This window comes from Ptychodera flava, chromosome 1, assembly GCF_041260155.1.
Source record: "Ptychodera flava strain L36383 chromosome 1, AS_Pfla_20210202, whole genome shotgun sequence".
NCBI classification, from domain to species: Eukaryota; Metazoa; Hemichordata; class Enteropneusta; family Ptychoderidae; genus Ptychodera; species Ptychodera flava.
Window position 1 is genome coordinate 41684811 of NC_091928.1, and position 18411 is coordinate 41703221.

Sequence of the window (18411 nt, forward strand, 5' to 3'; positions counted from 1 at the left end):
ATTTGAACCTCTGTTAATTGCTGCAGATTGTGGTGGCAATCTCTGTGGTGTGATTTTATGATTTTTTCATAAACCAGGAAACTGAACAAAAGCACTGTTTAAGGTATTCTTGAAATCAGTTTCTGAAGCATTTACCAATTTTTGAACGAGTATTATCAATTCTTGCATTTAAATGAAAGCACTCTGAAATCAATTGGCGATTTTAAAATTAGTGATGTGTTTTAGAGTTTTCTTTGCATTATAAGGCATACACTCACAAACAGTTCTTATTGGCTTGCATGACATCACATGATAATATTCAAATGTCACATGATCACTAAACAGCCAATCATGACATTTATGAATATCACATGATAACCATTTTAGCCAATCACAGCAGAAGAAAACCTGAAAACTTACACTTGATCAAAGCTGATCTTATCAAAAAAGCTGGTGGTAACTCTAGCTGTCTTGGTAGTGAGTGTCCTGTAGAGTGATTTGCCACCATAGAATATGCCACAGGATAGAGTGAAGTGATCAAATCTAAAATGGAAAAAATGAAGAGTACCGGTATTCTATAAACGACTGAAGATGAAACTGTGGTACTCGCAAAAGTTCATTGTTACCCATCTGCAGTAAATCTAAATTTCCATGTTTTAAAGATTTTACACAAAATTTATCCTTGAATACCCTCTCAGTGACAAGGGTATCTTTCACAAACTGAATTGTCTTTATTCTGATCTGCATTAAATACATTGATCAGAGCACATCAACACAGCGTAAATGGAAAGTAATATGAATTTTGCTGTTCATCTGACTAGCAACCACTATAAAGGAACAAATAAGTCGCTACTGTTTGAATTATTTTTCTTGAACTATATTGATCAACAAAATGAAATAACTAGACAAAATTTTAGCAACCTGTAAGAATATGAATCGTTCCTCAATTTACATCTAACTTATATGCAGGGTATCAACTTCTGGGCAAAATAACATCCCTTTACTGAAACATGTTGTATTTTGACTGACGTAGCAAAAAAAAAATTCTGGACTGTTATGAGAAACCAGTTAGAGCCAATAGCAAACTTTCACAGCAATTACTTGTGGAATAACTTTGAGAACACAAGTGTAGATTAAAATACCAATATCTGTTACTAACTTTGATTTCCATTGAAGCGGTAATCTATGTACACTAGCTATCCTAATGTCCAGGTTCTCGGTCATTGATGTGATTGGCATCGGTGAGGACGCCGCCTTTGAGAGATGCACATGTCCCGTATCAAACGCCTTGCAGTACATTTCAGTCAACTGTTGGACCGCCCTGGTCAGGTTCTTGACGGCATCGTTCAGCTTCAGGGAAGTGGCCGACTTCAGCTCTTCCGTGATCCTGGTGATGTCGTTGGTTTCTACGGTGGCCAACGTAGCACAGATTGCTTTTACTGTCTGGATCACCTTGTTTGGATGTGCTCTTATGCTAGTATCCTAGAAAGATACATGTAATGACATCAAATCTGCCTGTTTGACATTTTCCCTTCATAATTACAATATTTACAGTAGATAATCAACTTTCATTCTTGACATCATTGTGAAATGGTTTTCCATACCTTGTGTGCATGATATGCTAATCACAAAAATTCCACACAAAATGGAATGATCAAAAATGCTATCTTCTTAACTTCTGCACACATATAACCGTATAATATATACAAATTACCATAGGCAGTTGAAATTTCTCCTCTTGTTATGTAAGGCACATGAACAAGGATATATAAATATGCATCATTAACATTGAGCAGTAACGAGTTGGCATCCCTAAAAATACTCATTTCTGTATAATATTTCTATATTGTATGGAATTGCAAACGTTAGACGCCATGTATGTTAAACACAGAGAACTATCTGTGAGTAACCAACATTCTAACAATTTCCCCCAGAGGGCACTGTTTAGTGGCTGGCATAGTCCCCTGTGATGTGCCCTAAGTAAGCAAACTGTATAAACAGAGCTCAAAGTTTATGTCATTTTATTTGACAGATTTTCTTGGTCCATTTATTGTAACTTTTTAAGATATTTAAAGTCAATTGCTGAATAATCTAGTTGGTTTTGATGCTGACTATTACAATATGTCATCAGCGTACCATGAGCATGTACCCATGAAAACAATAAGTAAAACCCAGAATTTGAATGGACCACAGTACAAACAAACCCTAGTGCACAAACGCACATAGGAAATACATGTACATGTCTTCCCGTACACATGGGTTTATTTGTACTGCCATCCAGGATCTATTGGGTGTACTGAGTTTGTAGAACCCATCGTGTCCTGTTATATTCCGGAGTAGAACCACTGGAGTAAGTTCTTCATGACCTCTGGACTAATTGGTATAAAAAATGTGACAGATACCAATTAACCCCATTGGCAGTGTACTTTGACCCAACGCATTATTTGGAATGGTGAGCTAGGACTGATACACTGGAATGCAGGGATGTACGGTATGTACCAGCCATTTGTCAACACAAACAGTGACCCTGAACCAACAATCATCCATACAGGATGTAGCAAAACATATGTAGCAATGAGCAACTTTTACGATATGTGTATCTCATCACTTCTTCTTGTATCAGTTATAATTTTACTGATTTTATCATCAATCAATTGATTGATCGATTGATTGATTTTATCATGAGATTCATACTTACACTCAGAGAATCTGAAAGTTTCTTGCACTCGCTGTAGAATGCATCAAGCAGTACTGTCATGCCGTGGGTTGATACGGCCGTTGTGATTGGTCGGTCAAACAGGTGACTGAAGTTGGTAACCATGATGTCATTGGTATCATCTTCAACCTGACAAGACAGACACGACATGACGAATGAAACCTACCGGCTTACCCCTGGTAACACCTTCAGTTACGTGTTACACTAATTTTTTAAAAGAAAGTGTACTGACATGTGTGTGAAAATGATGGTGATTTCAGAGAGGGACATAAATGGAATTGTGCATGGGTAATTTATAGCGGCAACATTATCATTGCTGGCATTTGTTAGAAAACAAATTCAGCATGGAAAAGTCGGACCCATGAAATGAGAAAGTTTGGGGACATGAAAGAGTAACAGTGTCAGTTATTCAGCACTTCAAGTAAAGCGCATAAGAAGAAAGTGGCAACATCTCTCGGTTAACATGAGTATTTATGTTGAGTGAAAAAAATCATCAAAAGTTGAAGGCAGTTGACCACCCTTTAAATCGTCAATTGCAGTAGAAAGCTACATGTACAATGTAGAGCCAACGAGGGGCTATACATTTGTAAGATAGAGTCTAGTCATAAAACCACACTCGGCACTTACTGTTCTGCGTAATTCTCTGTTGATCTCCTCTTTGTGCTGTAACACAAATTTCACATCTTTTTCAAACTTGATACAGTCCTGTACGTACTCATAATCACCAAGTAATGTGTCACTGCAAGCCAAAAGAATAAATGAGTTACAGGGACACTATCTGTACCTTTAGAAATTATATTTTCATATAAATGTTCTATTCTCTTTCTAAAACATGTTGAAATACAAGCATTAGCCTTGCTAAAACAACTTGTTGCATACAATATGCAATGTTTTTGTAGACAAATGAATTTTAATTCCAGATTAAAGAGGCACTCCCACTTGGTATAATTTTTAAAACACATTTTTTTAATGCCAACGGTCGATATTTGACGTGGCGACCGCGCGCGGATCGCGAGATATCGATAAGAACATGTCATTTCCCGAGAGTATTTTTCACATCCCGAAGTTTTATGATCGTTTCTGATTTTGACGCAAAATCCCCCAAAGTTTTGTTGTTGTGCTGATTAATGATATTCTGGGGAGTCTACAATAAGTTCGAACGACGCAATGAATTTACTTCCCACTGTAAAGACTTTATTATACAGCATTATGCCTTTACCTCAGGTAGGTTTTTTTAAAACTTCTCCTTAGTTTTGTCGTTTTCATTATTCTAAATCAGTTGTATTATATTTTTAACCAATACCACATAAACATCAGTTTTTACGAGTTAAATATTAGCCGCCTCCGATGACTACTTTTGTCGTCTGCCACACAGTACGCCGCGCGCGTGGCATGCGTCTATGCATATCACGCGGCGGCCGCTATGTATCAACCGCACGTAACTCTGCTAGTCACCTTTGCCAATTCTGGTGGAATCAGCAAAATTGTGTTTTTCGTTTATACGCCAAGTCAGTAAGACTCAGCTTTCTCCCACAGGCCATGACCGATCACCGACGCCAGTGGTACTGTGGCGTACAGCAGCGTCAGCGTAGACTCGTACTCCATAGCTTAGTTGACAATGGCCCCAGCCCGAACGTTCGATGTTTGGAAGCTGAATTTAGGTGGGCCACCGGAATTCAAACTTTTACTTTTTTGAAGACATGTTTTTATCGATATCTCGCGATCCGCGTGCAGTCGTCTCGTCAAATATTGACCGTTGGCATTAAAAAACTGTGCTTTAAAAATGTTACAAGTGTGAGTGCCACTTTAAAATTCAGCTAATAACAATAAAATGGAACATCACAGACATGTTGGTTATATCATTTGGCAAGTTCAAAACCATGTATATTATATCCTTAACAAAATTTCACAAAATATTAGAAGTGCAAAAATTTGATGATAGACTATGATTTGAACTTCCTCCAAACATGATTAATTGCTGAAACAAGAAGATGGATGTTTAAACTGCTGACAGGAAGGGTTTTGAAATTTTGGAACACAAACATTTCATTAATCAATTATCATATACACAGCTTCAATGACATGATCGCGTTATACCGTATAGTCAGCATAAATTTGCACATTCTGATGAAAACAGAGCTAAACTCTTCCTCCTAAACACAACAGGTTTCATTTGTTTTTTAAATATCCACAGTCCACGGTCCAGTGTTCTCATCAAAAAAAAATTTTGTGGGACATTTTGTCCCGCTGACCAAAAAAAAGCGGACAACGGATGATTTTTGTGAGACAATATATAAATATGTTAAAAAAGTCAAACTGCAAATACGAACCTTATTCTATGCATGGAAAAAATAAAGGACTCAACAACTCATTCAACTTAACAACTTTTTTGTAAACATTCGGTGAAAATATCAACTGATATTGAATATCAGTGCCTTTTAATGAAAAGTCTATGGGACTTTCGTTCTTTCCAGTGTGAAAGTCCATTTCGGGGCCCTCTACAATAACAGTAGTTGCTGGAGTGTCCAGTCGTTCAGCTCCCAGTTGATTCCTGTCATGAGTTACTTTTTTTTCGCACACTAAACCCCCTTTCACAACCAGCAGAAGGAATAGGCCAAGTCAGCATTTATTTAGATCAGGAAACATATCCCTATGATGTTTGTAAACAATCATCAACTTTTGACGTGAAATTTTGGTCGCCAGCCAAGGCTACAAATTTTGTCAATTGATTGAAGCATGGAAAAAAGACGTCCATGTTCTCACGTATAAGTTCGCCTGGAATAATATACTTATCACATGCGCAAGCCAAGAATTGATAATTGTTTGCATAATAAGAGAACTTTCCTCCAACTATTCCACATTTAAACCTCGGAACTACTTTTGGAATAATATCATCAATCGGCAGTGGGCCAGTTGTCGATCATTTCCAGTCGTGGGTACTAGGTCACGTGGGCGAGGAACGGAGCAAATGCCTGATAACATCACACAACACGTATCTCCGCGAAGTTTATATGATTCCAAACATAGCAAAGACCTAAAATTATCTCAGACAAAGTTGCGTTATTTTTCGAGAACAAAAATTCACTGAATCTCAACGGCACGAACACTATAACGTCGTTCCCGTCAAGACCCTGGTTGCCATGCGGAACTCACAGTATAATGCTACCAGCTTCGAGTTCGTTGTTTTCGAAAAATGTTCATGTAATTCCTTAGGGATATACAAGCTTTACATTCTTGTGTTTTCGTAGTTCGGATTATCGTTGTCGTAGCCTATGAAAATATTTATCGTGCCCATGACGCCTCCAGCTTCCGCGAATTCCGTGGACATGTACCGGTATGCATGCAAGGCGAACACCACGTCCAGTGCGTCAGACTACCACAGTCTCGTGTGGTTCAATACACGACGGCCGCTGTGTGGTGTACGTAATGATAATGCATCCACACATCGGCCATCATGTACCGAATCACAAGTGACTGTGGCTTAAGTACGCCCTCTGACGGGTATTGCCTCCAGATTGCCTCGGTTTCAACCAGGAAGTGTAATTACTCGCGTCAATCATTTACGTCCATGGTGAGAAGTATTGGCTGTATGATACGGCCGGCCGCGCCGTACGGCTGGCATCACGAAAGTTTTATAATTTCAAAGGCGCGCCACTATTGGCTGTATGATACGGCCGGCCGCGCCGTACGGCTGGCATCACGAAAGTTTATAATTTCAAAGGCGCGCCACTATTGGCGCGCACGCCAAGAAATCCGCGACAAAACAAAAAAATACGCGAGAATGTCGCGAATCGCGGCCTGGTGAGAACGTGAAGGTCCCTATGTCACTTAGTTTAACTTGTATAGTATAGCACTATATAATTAGATAATTCAAATATTAATACAGCATCGTGTGAGTACTTACTTGGAGAGATACTCTGCCAACCCAAGCACCTTCAACATGTAGGCATCACCGGCAAGGTCATCGACCTCATTGGTCAGCATGTATAAAGCCTGACCAATAATATGTTGAACTGATGTACTCACTACATTCAGAGTAAGGGAAAAAATTGAAAAGAACAGTTCTTAAGTGGTAATATTTAAATATTTCCTGATAAATTCTCATAAGATGAGCTACTATCTATTGTGTGAAATATTTCTGTCTCTAATCATGGCTTTGAGTTACTTCCCTATTTTTAACCCTTTGAACCCAGCTCGAACAAAAATGTCCGCATGATGTCATAGGGTACCAGGGGGTCAGGGTGCAAACGAAAGGATTGATTCATAAGTTCTGACAAACCAATTCTCACATTTTTTCTATGGTGTCTTAACGTATTGTATCTTGACGATATTGTAGAATCAATAATGGTTGCTTGGATATGAATGGAACTTCACAGGATTATCAACCTTGAAGAGAGTAGGTCAAGTTCAATTGGTTTTCTATTTATAGGACAATTGATTTAACCACATGCCATAAGTAATCATACCAGTATCAGAAAACAATCTTTCATACAGTTTATCTGATATCAACTTTTGTAAAATGAAACGTAGCCATTCAAATGCTGCTATATGCCAATGATTGCGTGGGACCCACATCTAATACTGCTCAACTGATGACCTTTGCCCTCTACAGGGTTGCACAAATCAGGTGATCTTCAGCCATGGCTGGGCTATCACACAGAGTGATCAGGGGGTGCCACACTGAATTACACTTCAGCTAAGGTGATACACAGACATTTTTAAACTTTTGCTCAACTGTCCAAAAGAAGGCTTTACACCATTTTCTTAAACAAATCAGAAAGATTAAAATTCTAGAGGTCACCACGCAAATCTTGGTCAGATTTACTGATACTTTTAAATCCAAATAGCCACTTACAAAACATTTTGAGAAAAATTTTAAAATTTTTTGATTTTCACAAAAGTGACTGGTGAGAATTTCACTATAAAAGGCTTCAAAATAAGTTCAGACAAGCAGAAAATCTGAGAAATATTGTGAAAATCTGAGTGTCAATAAAACTGCCCCAAGGAGCATTCTGTTCTGATAGGCTTATAATGCTTACCGTCACATGTGAAGGAGATTGGGTCTGATGAAATGGTACTGTGTACGACCAGTTCAACACTCCTTTCAAAACCAGTACTGTATGGATGCTGGAATATAGCACTCACTACATGGCCAGGATTGGTTGTCCTGTTATCGCTCTCGTAGTTGCTACGGAAACTACAAATGAAAAAAAAAAATTCTTTATTTTACGTTTATTCACCATGAGAAAGACGCAGAGCAAGCACAGGGGAAGACAAGCGGAAAGAAACTTTTGGAAGGAACTTAAATGAGTTTTCTGAGGGTCCTCTAGTTCTCAAATTCTCACCTTGGTGACCCCCTAGGTTACAAGTGAATTGATGCAAAATGGTATCTGTGTCAATTGACCTGCTTTCTGCTGTAAAAATATCAACTTTGGACTTACATATTACTACTCAAGCTTAAAAAAAATTGAATAAGCACATGTAGTAATCAAGTATTTTTACAACTCATAAAAGCAAAATGTTTCTATGTTCTATTCAAATATAAACTCTCAATTGTGCTGGTTTCGAGGTTTCAACACCGTTTTACGACCACAAAGTAGATTCAGTTTCAATTTTAAACTGATCTGAACACGGGCATTCTGTTGTTCTTAAATGATGGTGTATAAGCGTGTAAACATGATTTCGTATTTTAGTTTCCGTTTGCCGCTGGAGAACTTACATCGTGATTTTAAAAAAATAAAAGCCTAAAAAAATGAGGTATTATTAATACAAAAGAAACAGTCGTATTCTGCTTGTTCACGTAACTGATTATTCTTTCTCACGCCCGGTCTCTCTGCACCGCGGCATGCACGGCAGAGTTCTTACCAGAGCGTATTTACCGCAATCATGAAGCGCGTAGAATGACTATGGTACGTTGCTATGACTCAAGTGTACATGAGTGCGGTGGTTGGAATGGAACATGCACGCGACGACAGCTATGCACGCGAGCGCCTCTGAACTGTCGTCTGCTGTCCCGGCCTCAGAGACGTATATATACAAGGGTATGCTCATATGAACATGGAATATGACGATGTGCGTTACAAAAAAGGGGGGACAGGGGGACAGATACTATTACCCTCTGAAACGTCTGCAAAAGTAAACAAATTTTTTATTTTTAAAATGTAACTCACTGACGATAGAAAGTAAAATACAGAATGAAAACAAAGAAAAAAATGTGAAAATGTAACCCTTGACCTGCCAGGCTTGTTCACGTTCCGTTCGACCAAACAGACTGAGAGAAAAAAATGCACATTTGAAAAAATATTTCGGGTTCTATTGAAAGGCTTTCACTAAAACTGAAAAAAATTAAATGTTCTTCTTTGGAATATTATATTGGAAGGTTTTTACTACGAAGAGATATAAAAAATAGCGTCAATGACACTGTAGCTCCCATCCTGGACTATTAGTGTTTGTTCTCTGGTCAGATATTTGAACATGTGTGAAAGGGATAAAGTGCATGAAGTGAAAATACTTAAATGAAATGTACTGGAGACAGTGAAATATGTTTAATGTAATTATTCAGAATATAAAATGGAAAAAATACAGAATTAGATATATCGAATACTGTGATACAACCATTAACTCAACAAGTCATTTACAATGACATAGTCCCCACTTGTAATAGGAGTATTAGTCTTGATGGGGCAGGAAAATGTGGTCATTAAGAAGTATCACTGGAGTGTATATGTTGAGATCTGTGGGCACATAGGTCTATGTCGTTGTTCCCAATTTGAAACACATGAGGCATGTCTAAGTTATGGTTCTAAATCGGGAAAAAGATCTGACCTCTACAGGGTTTTCAGTAGAAATTTGCCCAGGCGGAGAAATGTAAATTATAGGTGGAGAAGGAAGCCGAGGTTGGGGTGGGGACGTCGTGTCGCGGCGGCGGCAGCATAACATTGGCAAGGTATTTTGAACAGCAATTTATCCAGTTTTGTTGAATGTCAGTGTAAAAAAGTCTGTATTTTCAAAACAAAAACTGTTTGTGGTTTTTTTTGTTAAGTGGAAACAATGTACCATCTTACTCATATCATTTGTTTTGTTTGTCCTTTCTTCACTGTGTCACTGTCTGATGACATTTTCCATGAGAACACAAACAGTTACAGAGATGGTCAGTGCCCTAAGTTATCATCCTATGTGTTGATATTACAGAGTACTAGAATCAACAAGGAAGCAACAGTAACTTTTGTTATATTCAATAAGAGTACTACAACTACTGGCAGATATTCCATGAATTTGGCGAAAAACTTTTTTGTGATTAATGCCAAACTGAATGTAGTATCGAATTTACATTTCAATTAAAAGAATATGTTGTTCATATTAAAACATGTCACACTAAAATTATACAGGAGTCATTAGAAAATCCCAGGTAAGTAGTTCCTTTTCTCTTTCAGTTTAAAGGGACAAAGTCAGTTTTGACTTTTTTGATATCAAGAATACAGGGAATACTTGCATAATAATTACACTCAGTATGCACAATGATGTCAATGCAGAAACTCAAAGTGATGAAAAGTGTGAGATACAACCCCCTTATTTACCAATTCAATGAAACAAAAAAGTTAGCTGCTCTAGCAGTAAAACAACTTGACGTACAGCCTCAGGGTTGGCATTGGAGTTTGTTTTTTATTTTTCACCTGCAGTTCACAAAAGGCCTCTAAAAAGTTTGTGAATACACATTTTCAGTTAGATGCAACAATATGACAATAGAAAAGTGTTTGCAGTATCAGTAACAACTATAATGGGCTTCCTACCTCTATGACTGACCTTTTAAGTGCAGTACACTGAAACTTGTGAAAGAAAAAATTGTCTCTTTTCCATAAGCATATGCTGTATCAAAGAAAATACACAAGTCCTGAAAAATATTGTTGCTTTCTTTTCCCCCAGCAGTCACGCACTAGTACATGTATCAATAGCAAAAAAGAAAAACATTGCATCGCCACCAAAACAAATGAGGGGAAGTCTCCAGCTGGCTGTGATGTATCTAGTGAACTACGTGAATAATATTTACATAATTATAAATTTGCCTACCGTCTGCAAATGCTACAAAAGTGGATGTTTTTTACCGAGAAAATTAACAGAGTTCACGCGGGGCAAAACACGTTATTTATTACTAGATTCAAAACTTAGTCGATAAAATTGAGACACTTTTTCCAGCATTGAAAGGTTTCATGATCGGGCCATTTACCTACAAATGTACATGAAAGCATGGATCGCGTGCTAAATATGTATATTTTAGATCAAAGGTCATCAAGGTCACATGACATTTTGTCAAAATATCTGAGATATCTGTGTGAACGGATGGACTCACGGAAGACGAACAGACGGACATGACCCAATCTATAAGCTCACTGGACTTCATCCGTGGGGACTAAAAATTGTGTCACTGCATCCTTTTTGCAATATGAATACGATGAGAAACTAAATTTTTATTTTTCGTGGCCTTATACATGGGAGTCTATGGAGATCTGCCTTATACATGGGAGTCTATGGACGTGTAAACTAAAAATATGCAAATTTCACCACGATTTGCCCAAATTTGGCAAAGGTCACTCCTATGCACTTCCATACCAAGTTTCAAATCAATCGGACTTGTGGTTTCAGAGCAGGAGATTTTTTGACCAAAATGGGAGAAAATTACAAAAAAATTCATGAAAAATAGCAAGTCCAAGATACTGACCCAAGATGTGCACAATCATTTCATGTCAGCCCAAAGTACTTACATGCTAATTTTTCATGTAATCTGCTCAGTGGTTATTGAGTTTTTTCAATTTTGACTGTTTTACATTTTTTCACTTAATTTGCATATTTTTGGCAATGACAACTTCATTTGAACAAAATCTCATCTACAGCCCATCATCCATGTACACACCAAATATCAAGATGAAATGTACAGCGGTTTTGGAGTTTTTGATGTTGACGGACAGACATACAGACATACAGACATACAGACATACAGACATACAGACACACAGACATACAGACATACAGACATACATACATACAGACATTTCCCTAGCCTATAAGAATAGCTTCCATTGCCATATATACATATGGCTATGGGAGCTAAAAATATGTCCTTTCTTCTGCGCATGGCGAAACCACAGAACGGCATTTGCTATATTAGCGTATTTTGCGACGTTCGAACATCCAAAGTCGCTACCTTATAACAGCAATTTGTAACGCACATAGTCAGGATTAGCAACGCATTTATTCTCGCTCATATTTTAAATATCTACTACATGTCTGTCATTTTCATAACTTGATGTGTGCTACGATGCCATTTCAAATTTCATACGTCGTTTTCGCGACGGAACACGACTCACTTCATCGGTAAATAATATCGTCCAGAAATGATTTGCATACCCTTGTGTATATATATCATTATGTGAAACGACACAGTGCAGGTCACGCGCGTACCTATAGTATGCGTATATATGTGTGCGTCGTTCCGCCGCGACGTTTAGCATCGAAAGAATACGGTCGATGTGGTCGCTTGTGACGTTCCCATAGACACGTCCGACCTTTATCTGGTTTTGTAGCTAAGTAGGCATTTCAATCTGAACGGCATTCTGTTATAAATTTCTTACACAGTTATCATCAAAGTTCGTATTTACATATCAGCAGCTTAGTTTATTCAGACTATCAATTCAGAACAACAGAGTGCCCGTGATCTGAATGGGGAAAAGTAAATTACGTGGAAATCAGACAAGCAGTTCAAATATTTTGATAAAAATTCAAGAAATTCACTAACTAAACATGCAAAGCTGTACACAATTTCACAACAAAATAAACAGATCTAGATTGCCTGATCTACTGCACTAACAAATCATACTTCAACTTGATATGACGAACAGTGACTGGAACTTTGACAAAAAATTATCATATTGGAATTCAACTCTGTCATTTCCAATTATCACAGCATACTGGTACCGGTATACTTTGCCATGAAGACAAGATGGCAAGGACCATACCTAGTGTTCATAGAGTGACAGAAATGCAGAACTTACTTTGCGATGGTCTCACAGAACGCTGTGGCTTCTTCATCTTTCTCCTCGGCCAGGTCAAACAAACCATCACCAAAGAAGACTCGATCCGCCTGTGAAAAGAAAAGACAGCATTCAGCATGTACCTTTTGCCATCACATTTTATAGCTGACAGTCATATTTCATAAAATTCCGGTCAAAAAACAGTTTAAGTGTTCACAGCTTCTCAAATTTTTTCTGCAATAGGAACATGGCGATTGGAATCTTGGACATGCTAGCTGCAATATATATTAAATACAGACCTGAGAAATACAATGCACAAAGTGAGACAAACAGGGGAACTATGTATGTATTGAGTATGACTGCTTCAACAATTGCAACAAAATATGTGAAAGACTATAGGAACAACAATATACACCCACCATGATTTCATTTGGGTAGATGTTTAACAGACTGCTAATGTATGTATACAATGTACACCTTGTCGTTGACAAATGCGTACACACACAAATGTCAGATTGAGGGGTCGGTCACAATGCTGCTACATGTAAACCTTTGAACAGTGTGTCCTAGGAGATGAGTAATTGTCCTGTCAGAACATCACTGCTGATAGAACCTGACCGCAGTCTCCAATACAGCCTGGCTGTATCTTTCACAACAACTAAAATGATTAAATATTAATGGGGGTAACTTTACAGCATTTCATAACATAGGCATTTCCTGGCTCAGCCCATTGCTAATGATTTACTTTATCTGAACTAACACGTCCCATCGGTATTTGGCAATTTATGCTTATCTCTATAGAGCAGACGTTTCACAAGTTTCTAATGAAAAGTGAAGAATTTCGTGTCGAAGTGTAGTTGTATAATTACAAGCGCAGTCGTATGTGTATAACCACACGTACCCATACCAGTACATAAATGTACGTGAAGCTAGCAGAATAACTGTCATGTCACAGAGTATACAATGTGTCTCTACTGATGAATATCAATAATGAGCCATATTACAGATTGTCGACAAAACTAAAAGCATAAGTCACTGTCAAGAAGACTGAAACATGTACGACACAGCAACATTCTAGAAATCATGGCCTCTTGATGTATCTGTTATTATTTTTCCTGCATATGCAAAAAAAAAAATTATGAAAATCAGTGAGTTGGTGATTTCTACTCATACTTTGTTATCAGGCACAGCATGTAGAATTTTGTTATGTAATTTTGGCATGTGTACAAGAAATTACATCATCTGTGTATTCATATTTGACACGTGATGTAGAAGAAAGGTGATGCTGATAGCAGGCTGCTGACAATATCATGTGCGGTCAATGGGTATTGCGTCTTGGATGTATTCACACTCAAAAAATATCTGGCAAGGATCTGGCTAGGACAAAATAAATCTTCTTTAGGGTATAGATATACATGTACCGGTAGTCCATACCCCCACTTGATGCCTGGTTCAAGCATCAAAGCTGACACAATATCCATGGTAACAGTGCCTGTGACCTCTGACCACCAAGATTTAAACAGTCTGATAACAGTGAAGTTGCCCCATACTGTACATGTATGAACAGTCTGATAATAGTGAAGTTGCCCCATATCGGACCATAGCCATAGCTCTGCATCCACACACAGGGTATGGTACATGCACAATGTGGGCATGCTAAAATTTCATGTCCGAACGAGCCCCACGTACACTACGGTAGTACAGAGAATGTACAAACGCATGCATTGTCAATGGTACAGAGTTTAAAATTGAAATACTTGCATTGAAATAGTTCAGCTGACTGCAGCGTCCGAGCATCATAACACACAGAGAAGGAAACAATCCAAAGATATACTGTAAACGTTCGGTGGAGTTTGAAATGAAGCTGCGTCGAGTGGCTTCAATGGCAAAATAGAGGAAGTTGGCAATGTGAAACAACCACATAATTATACACCAGTAAAATTTATTGCGGCACGCACAACTGTACCGGGGTAAAATAGAATATGAGAAGTGATGTCTTAATGCTTGGTCATTACCGTAATGTCACTGAGAGCTGACAAGCAGAAATATGGATTTTCACCAAAAAATTATAATGAATTTCACTTTATGCATCGCATTTTTGCTTCATGGGTACTGGCCAATTTTGACATTACTGAAGACAATAATTGTTTCAGATTGTCAGCATTTTCAATGGTCAGCAATAGAGAACTGCTGTGATATATTACAAAACTCTGAACATGTATGAACAAGTAATACACTGTGATCTGCAAACAATAACACAAACTATCCACAGGCCCACATGTTTTTTTTTGTTGGTACAACTGTAAGGCTATACGCACCTGGAAACAAAAAGTTTTAAACTTTTGCTCAAACTTTCCTTGCTCATGAAAACTGTAAACCATTCACTTTAATAATCAAGAATAAAAATCAAATGCCACCATGCAAAAGTTTAGAATTCAAGAAAATTATCCAAAATTTTTGGTCGTATATAAATTCAAAATGGCCACTGTATCAGTGACAGTACCCTATATCAGCTCTTCAGCGAAAATTGTAATTTTGATTTTTCAATTTAACCCTTTCACTGCCATGGTTTGACCCTAACCCATTGTTATCAACAGTGCTTATGGACCTGTTCATATGCAACGGAGGGTGAACAGGTTAGAGTATCATCTGGCCGCTCTCACAGTGGCCAGTGAGCATGGCTGGGAAAGTACCTGTATAGTAATTAATGGTGTGATACTGATGGTTTAGTGCAGCAGGCGTGATCTCAAGACACAGGGGACGAACAGCTATATGCCAAAGTCACACAAGACCTTGACGAAACCTTGGTAAGAAATTTCATGCCACACTGCAGATTAAAGAATTTGAGGCTGACACAGCACAAGCATTTGCTAACTTTCACAACACTTTTGTACATAGCCATCTGTTGCACTGAATTCATCATGTACCATGGTCAACAGTCAAAGTCGTAAAAATGATTTTTCAAAAACCTGCATTGCTTACCATTTGCAATTGCATATATGTACATGTACATGTACCGTACGGGGTAGGTGTATGGTTGCTCTCAGCCAGAACAATCGGTAAAAAAACAAATTTATCACTACAGTTTTTTTGAAAAAGGTCGTCGGGGGAAGAAGTAACACCAATAATACAGAGGAAATTCATGACTATACACACTACGAAACTTAATCAAAAACTTACAGTGGGTTCTTCCCCAGCGGAATAATTGGAAAAAAAGATCGTTTTGAATAGCATTTCCTGCAATTAATATGTGTAACATCCTCCTTTCCCTTCATGTTTTCATTTTGTGTTACGTTTCCCACACATTTACTGACTTTCCAAATTACAGTCCTACAAAAAAGGTCACTTTGCAAACTGGCGAGGGTACCCAAGAGTTTTATAAAATTCAGGGACAAAGGGTAGCTTCCTTGTCACTTGACTCTCTGACCCTTTACAAGCATTGAACCAGTACTAACAAAGGTTAAAGGTTACAGTGTAAAGTTCAGACTTCCAGAGTCAATTCAAACAAGGGCAGCTTTCTATCTACTTGGGCACACTGACTTTTTGCATGCAGTATGCAAAGGTCAAAGGTGACTACACATGTGCAGTAGACCACTTTTGCAGATGCTCAAAAAATTAATGCCGTTACTGGGGTTGTTATCTAGTGTGTAATGCATGTAGTAAACAAATGTACATATTTCATTTGTGTTATGAATGGAACAACCCGTGAGTAGTGTTACATAAAATTACTTCATCTATTGCTGACGAGAAATACAAGTGTACATTCTTTAAACTCTCAAAGTGTTCTAACAGCACAGTACTCTGTTTTTGATAACATTAGTCATTCTTGAAAGACAGTTTCACTTCTGAAATCTTTTTACAAAATTTACTCTTTTTATGCCAAAGGGACATAATTTTAAGTTCATAACTGAATTTCACACAAAGCGATTCAAATTTTGTTAGAAAGTTGGAAGTGAAATTCTGACGATATTGCTGGGATATATGTGAAAAGTGTTGATATCCTTAAGCCAAGTGACTTACCATATACATGTAATTCATGGTACTTTAAAATAATTATTTTGGTATTAAACATTTACACATTCCTTTGTTTCTTAAAAACCCTAAACAAGTATATTATATAATATGGAAAATTTACTTGGTGTAAAATACTGTCTGAGGCAGGTGTGGGTTCTGTGACTTAAGGTAAAATGCTAATTGGGGACAGACATTTGGACTCAAACTTTTACAAAACTGTTTTTGTCTATGACTTGGGGGCTTATTTTGAAGCATATGAAGAAATAAAAGTATTTACTGGCTCATTTTCGTGAAAATCAAACATTTTTCCCCATAAAGTTACACAGGGATGGTGGTCATACTGATTTTCAATTTTCGGGAAATATTGGGTGTTTACTGATTCTCTTGACAAATTTCACTCAGTGACACCCAAGTTTTATTCTCAATTTTGAACAGGAATGATAAGTTTCCTCACGGAAAATTTGAAAAAAGTTTAAGTTTTTCAATTTTAAAGCACCCCCTACCTTAAATCATGCAGTGTTTTTGCTAAGGGCGGTAAGCAGGTAAATATTACCGGGGTTCCCAGCGATTTTACGGGGGTTCCCCTTGGTATATCAATGCAATCAGATTAGGGGACAGCAACAATGTTACCAGGGTTCCCAAATCATTTACCAACATTCCCCAACCTCAGCAAAAAACACTGAAATGTACTGGTATAATCCATATGAGACTGATGATGTACATGTAAGCTCACATTGTACCGGAAGAAGAAATTAACCACACATGCGATTTGATTTCAGTTTTCAAACAATAGGAAGTCTGCTATATCCAACTGAAACATAAACTGACAACTGGTTCAAATTGTAGAGAGAAGACTGATATTTTTGTTGGGACTCCGGTTTGAATATTCTGTCAACTGGAAAGCTTCAAGATAAGCCAGAGAAGACCATACAGTAGGGTAAGGAAGAAATTTCCAAGTGTAACTGGGTGCATATGGCAAAATCAGAATTACACTGAATCTCTTTAACTCAGGATACTACTGGCATGTGTTTCAGCCCCTCTGTTCTCTCATTGGTGAAGGATTGAAAATATTACATGTATGTAAAGGCGTATAGGCATATGATACTTATTCTGCGAGGTGTAAACCTATCTTACACTGGTGACTCCTAGGCATATAGGAAGTGTTCAATGCCATGACATTGATATAAATATTGGATTTCAGTGATGTGGCTAGAATTACATAAGGGGAAATATAAGCATTGAATGCTATGGACAGTGCCCTATACCATATCATGTGTTCATATCATGTTTGCTATATTGTACACATGCTCTGAGACACAGTTGAACTCCGACATGTTGAATTTCTTTTAAAGAGATGATCATGCAATAACAAAAATAATAAGTACAAATGTAATATTTACGAAAAACCCTGGCACTGATATGAGTCTATGTCAAACTGGAAAGAAAAGAAAGGAAATTATCAACTCTTATATAAGATAGAGTCGACAGAGTAGTTAGTGGACATGTTAACCACTGGGCTACTGAAATATAGAAGGTACCAGTACAGCATGGGACATCCATCAGAACACAAACTGTTGACTGAAATCTTGTTATCATGTTTTAAGGTCATGCACTCTATTAAATTTTAGATATTTTGACCATGTGTGTAGATATTCATGCCTATTGGTTAAGAAGGAT

General features: G+C 37.7%; 1 protein-coding gene across 3 annotated transcripts in view; it reads right to left on the reverse strand.

Moving 5' to 3' along the window:
- LOC139137843 (phosphatidylinositol 4-phosphate 3-kinase C2 domain-containing subunit beta-like) overlaps positions 1 to 18411 on the reverse strand; it is a 50403-nt gene that overhangs the window by 22349 nt on the left and 9643 nt on the right. For all 3 annotated transcript variants that reach the window (XM_070706139.1, XM_070706138.1, XM_070706140.1), the window contains 7 exons: positions 12742 to 12830; positions 7735 to 7892; positions 6600 to 6720; positions 3323 to 3434; positions 2678 to 2824; positions 1139 to 1461; positions 400 to 522 (listed from right to left, as the gene is read on the reverse strand). In XM_070706139.1, coding sequence (XP_070562240.1) covers positions 400 to 522; positions 1139 to 1461; positions 2678 to 2824; positions 3323 to 3434; positions 6600 to 6720; positions 7735 to 7892; positions 12742 to 12830 — 1073 coding nt within the window. The remainder of the gene's footprint in view (positions 1 to 399; positions 523 to 1138; positions 1462 to 2677; positions 2825 to 3322; positions 3435 to 6599; positions 6721 to 7734; positions 7893 to 12741; positions 12831 to 18411) is intronic.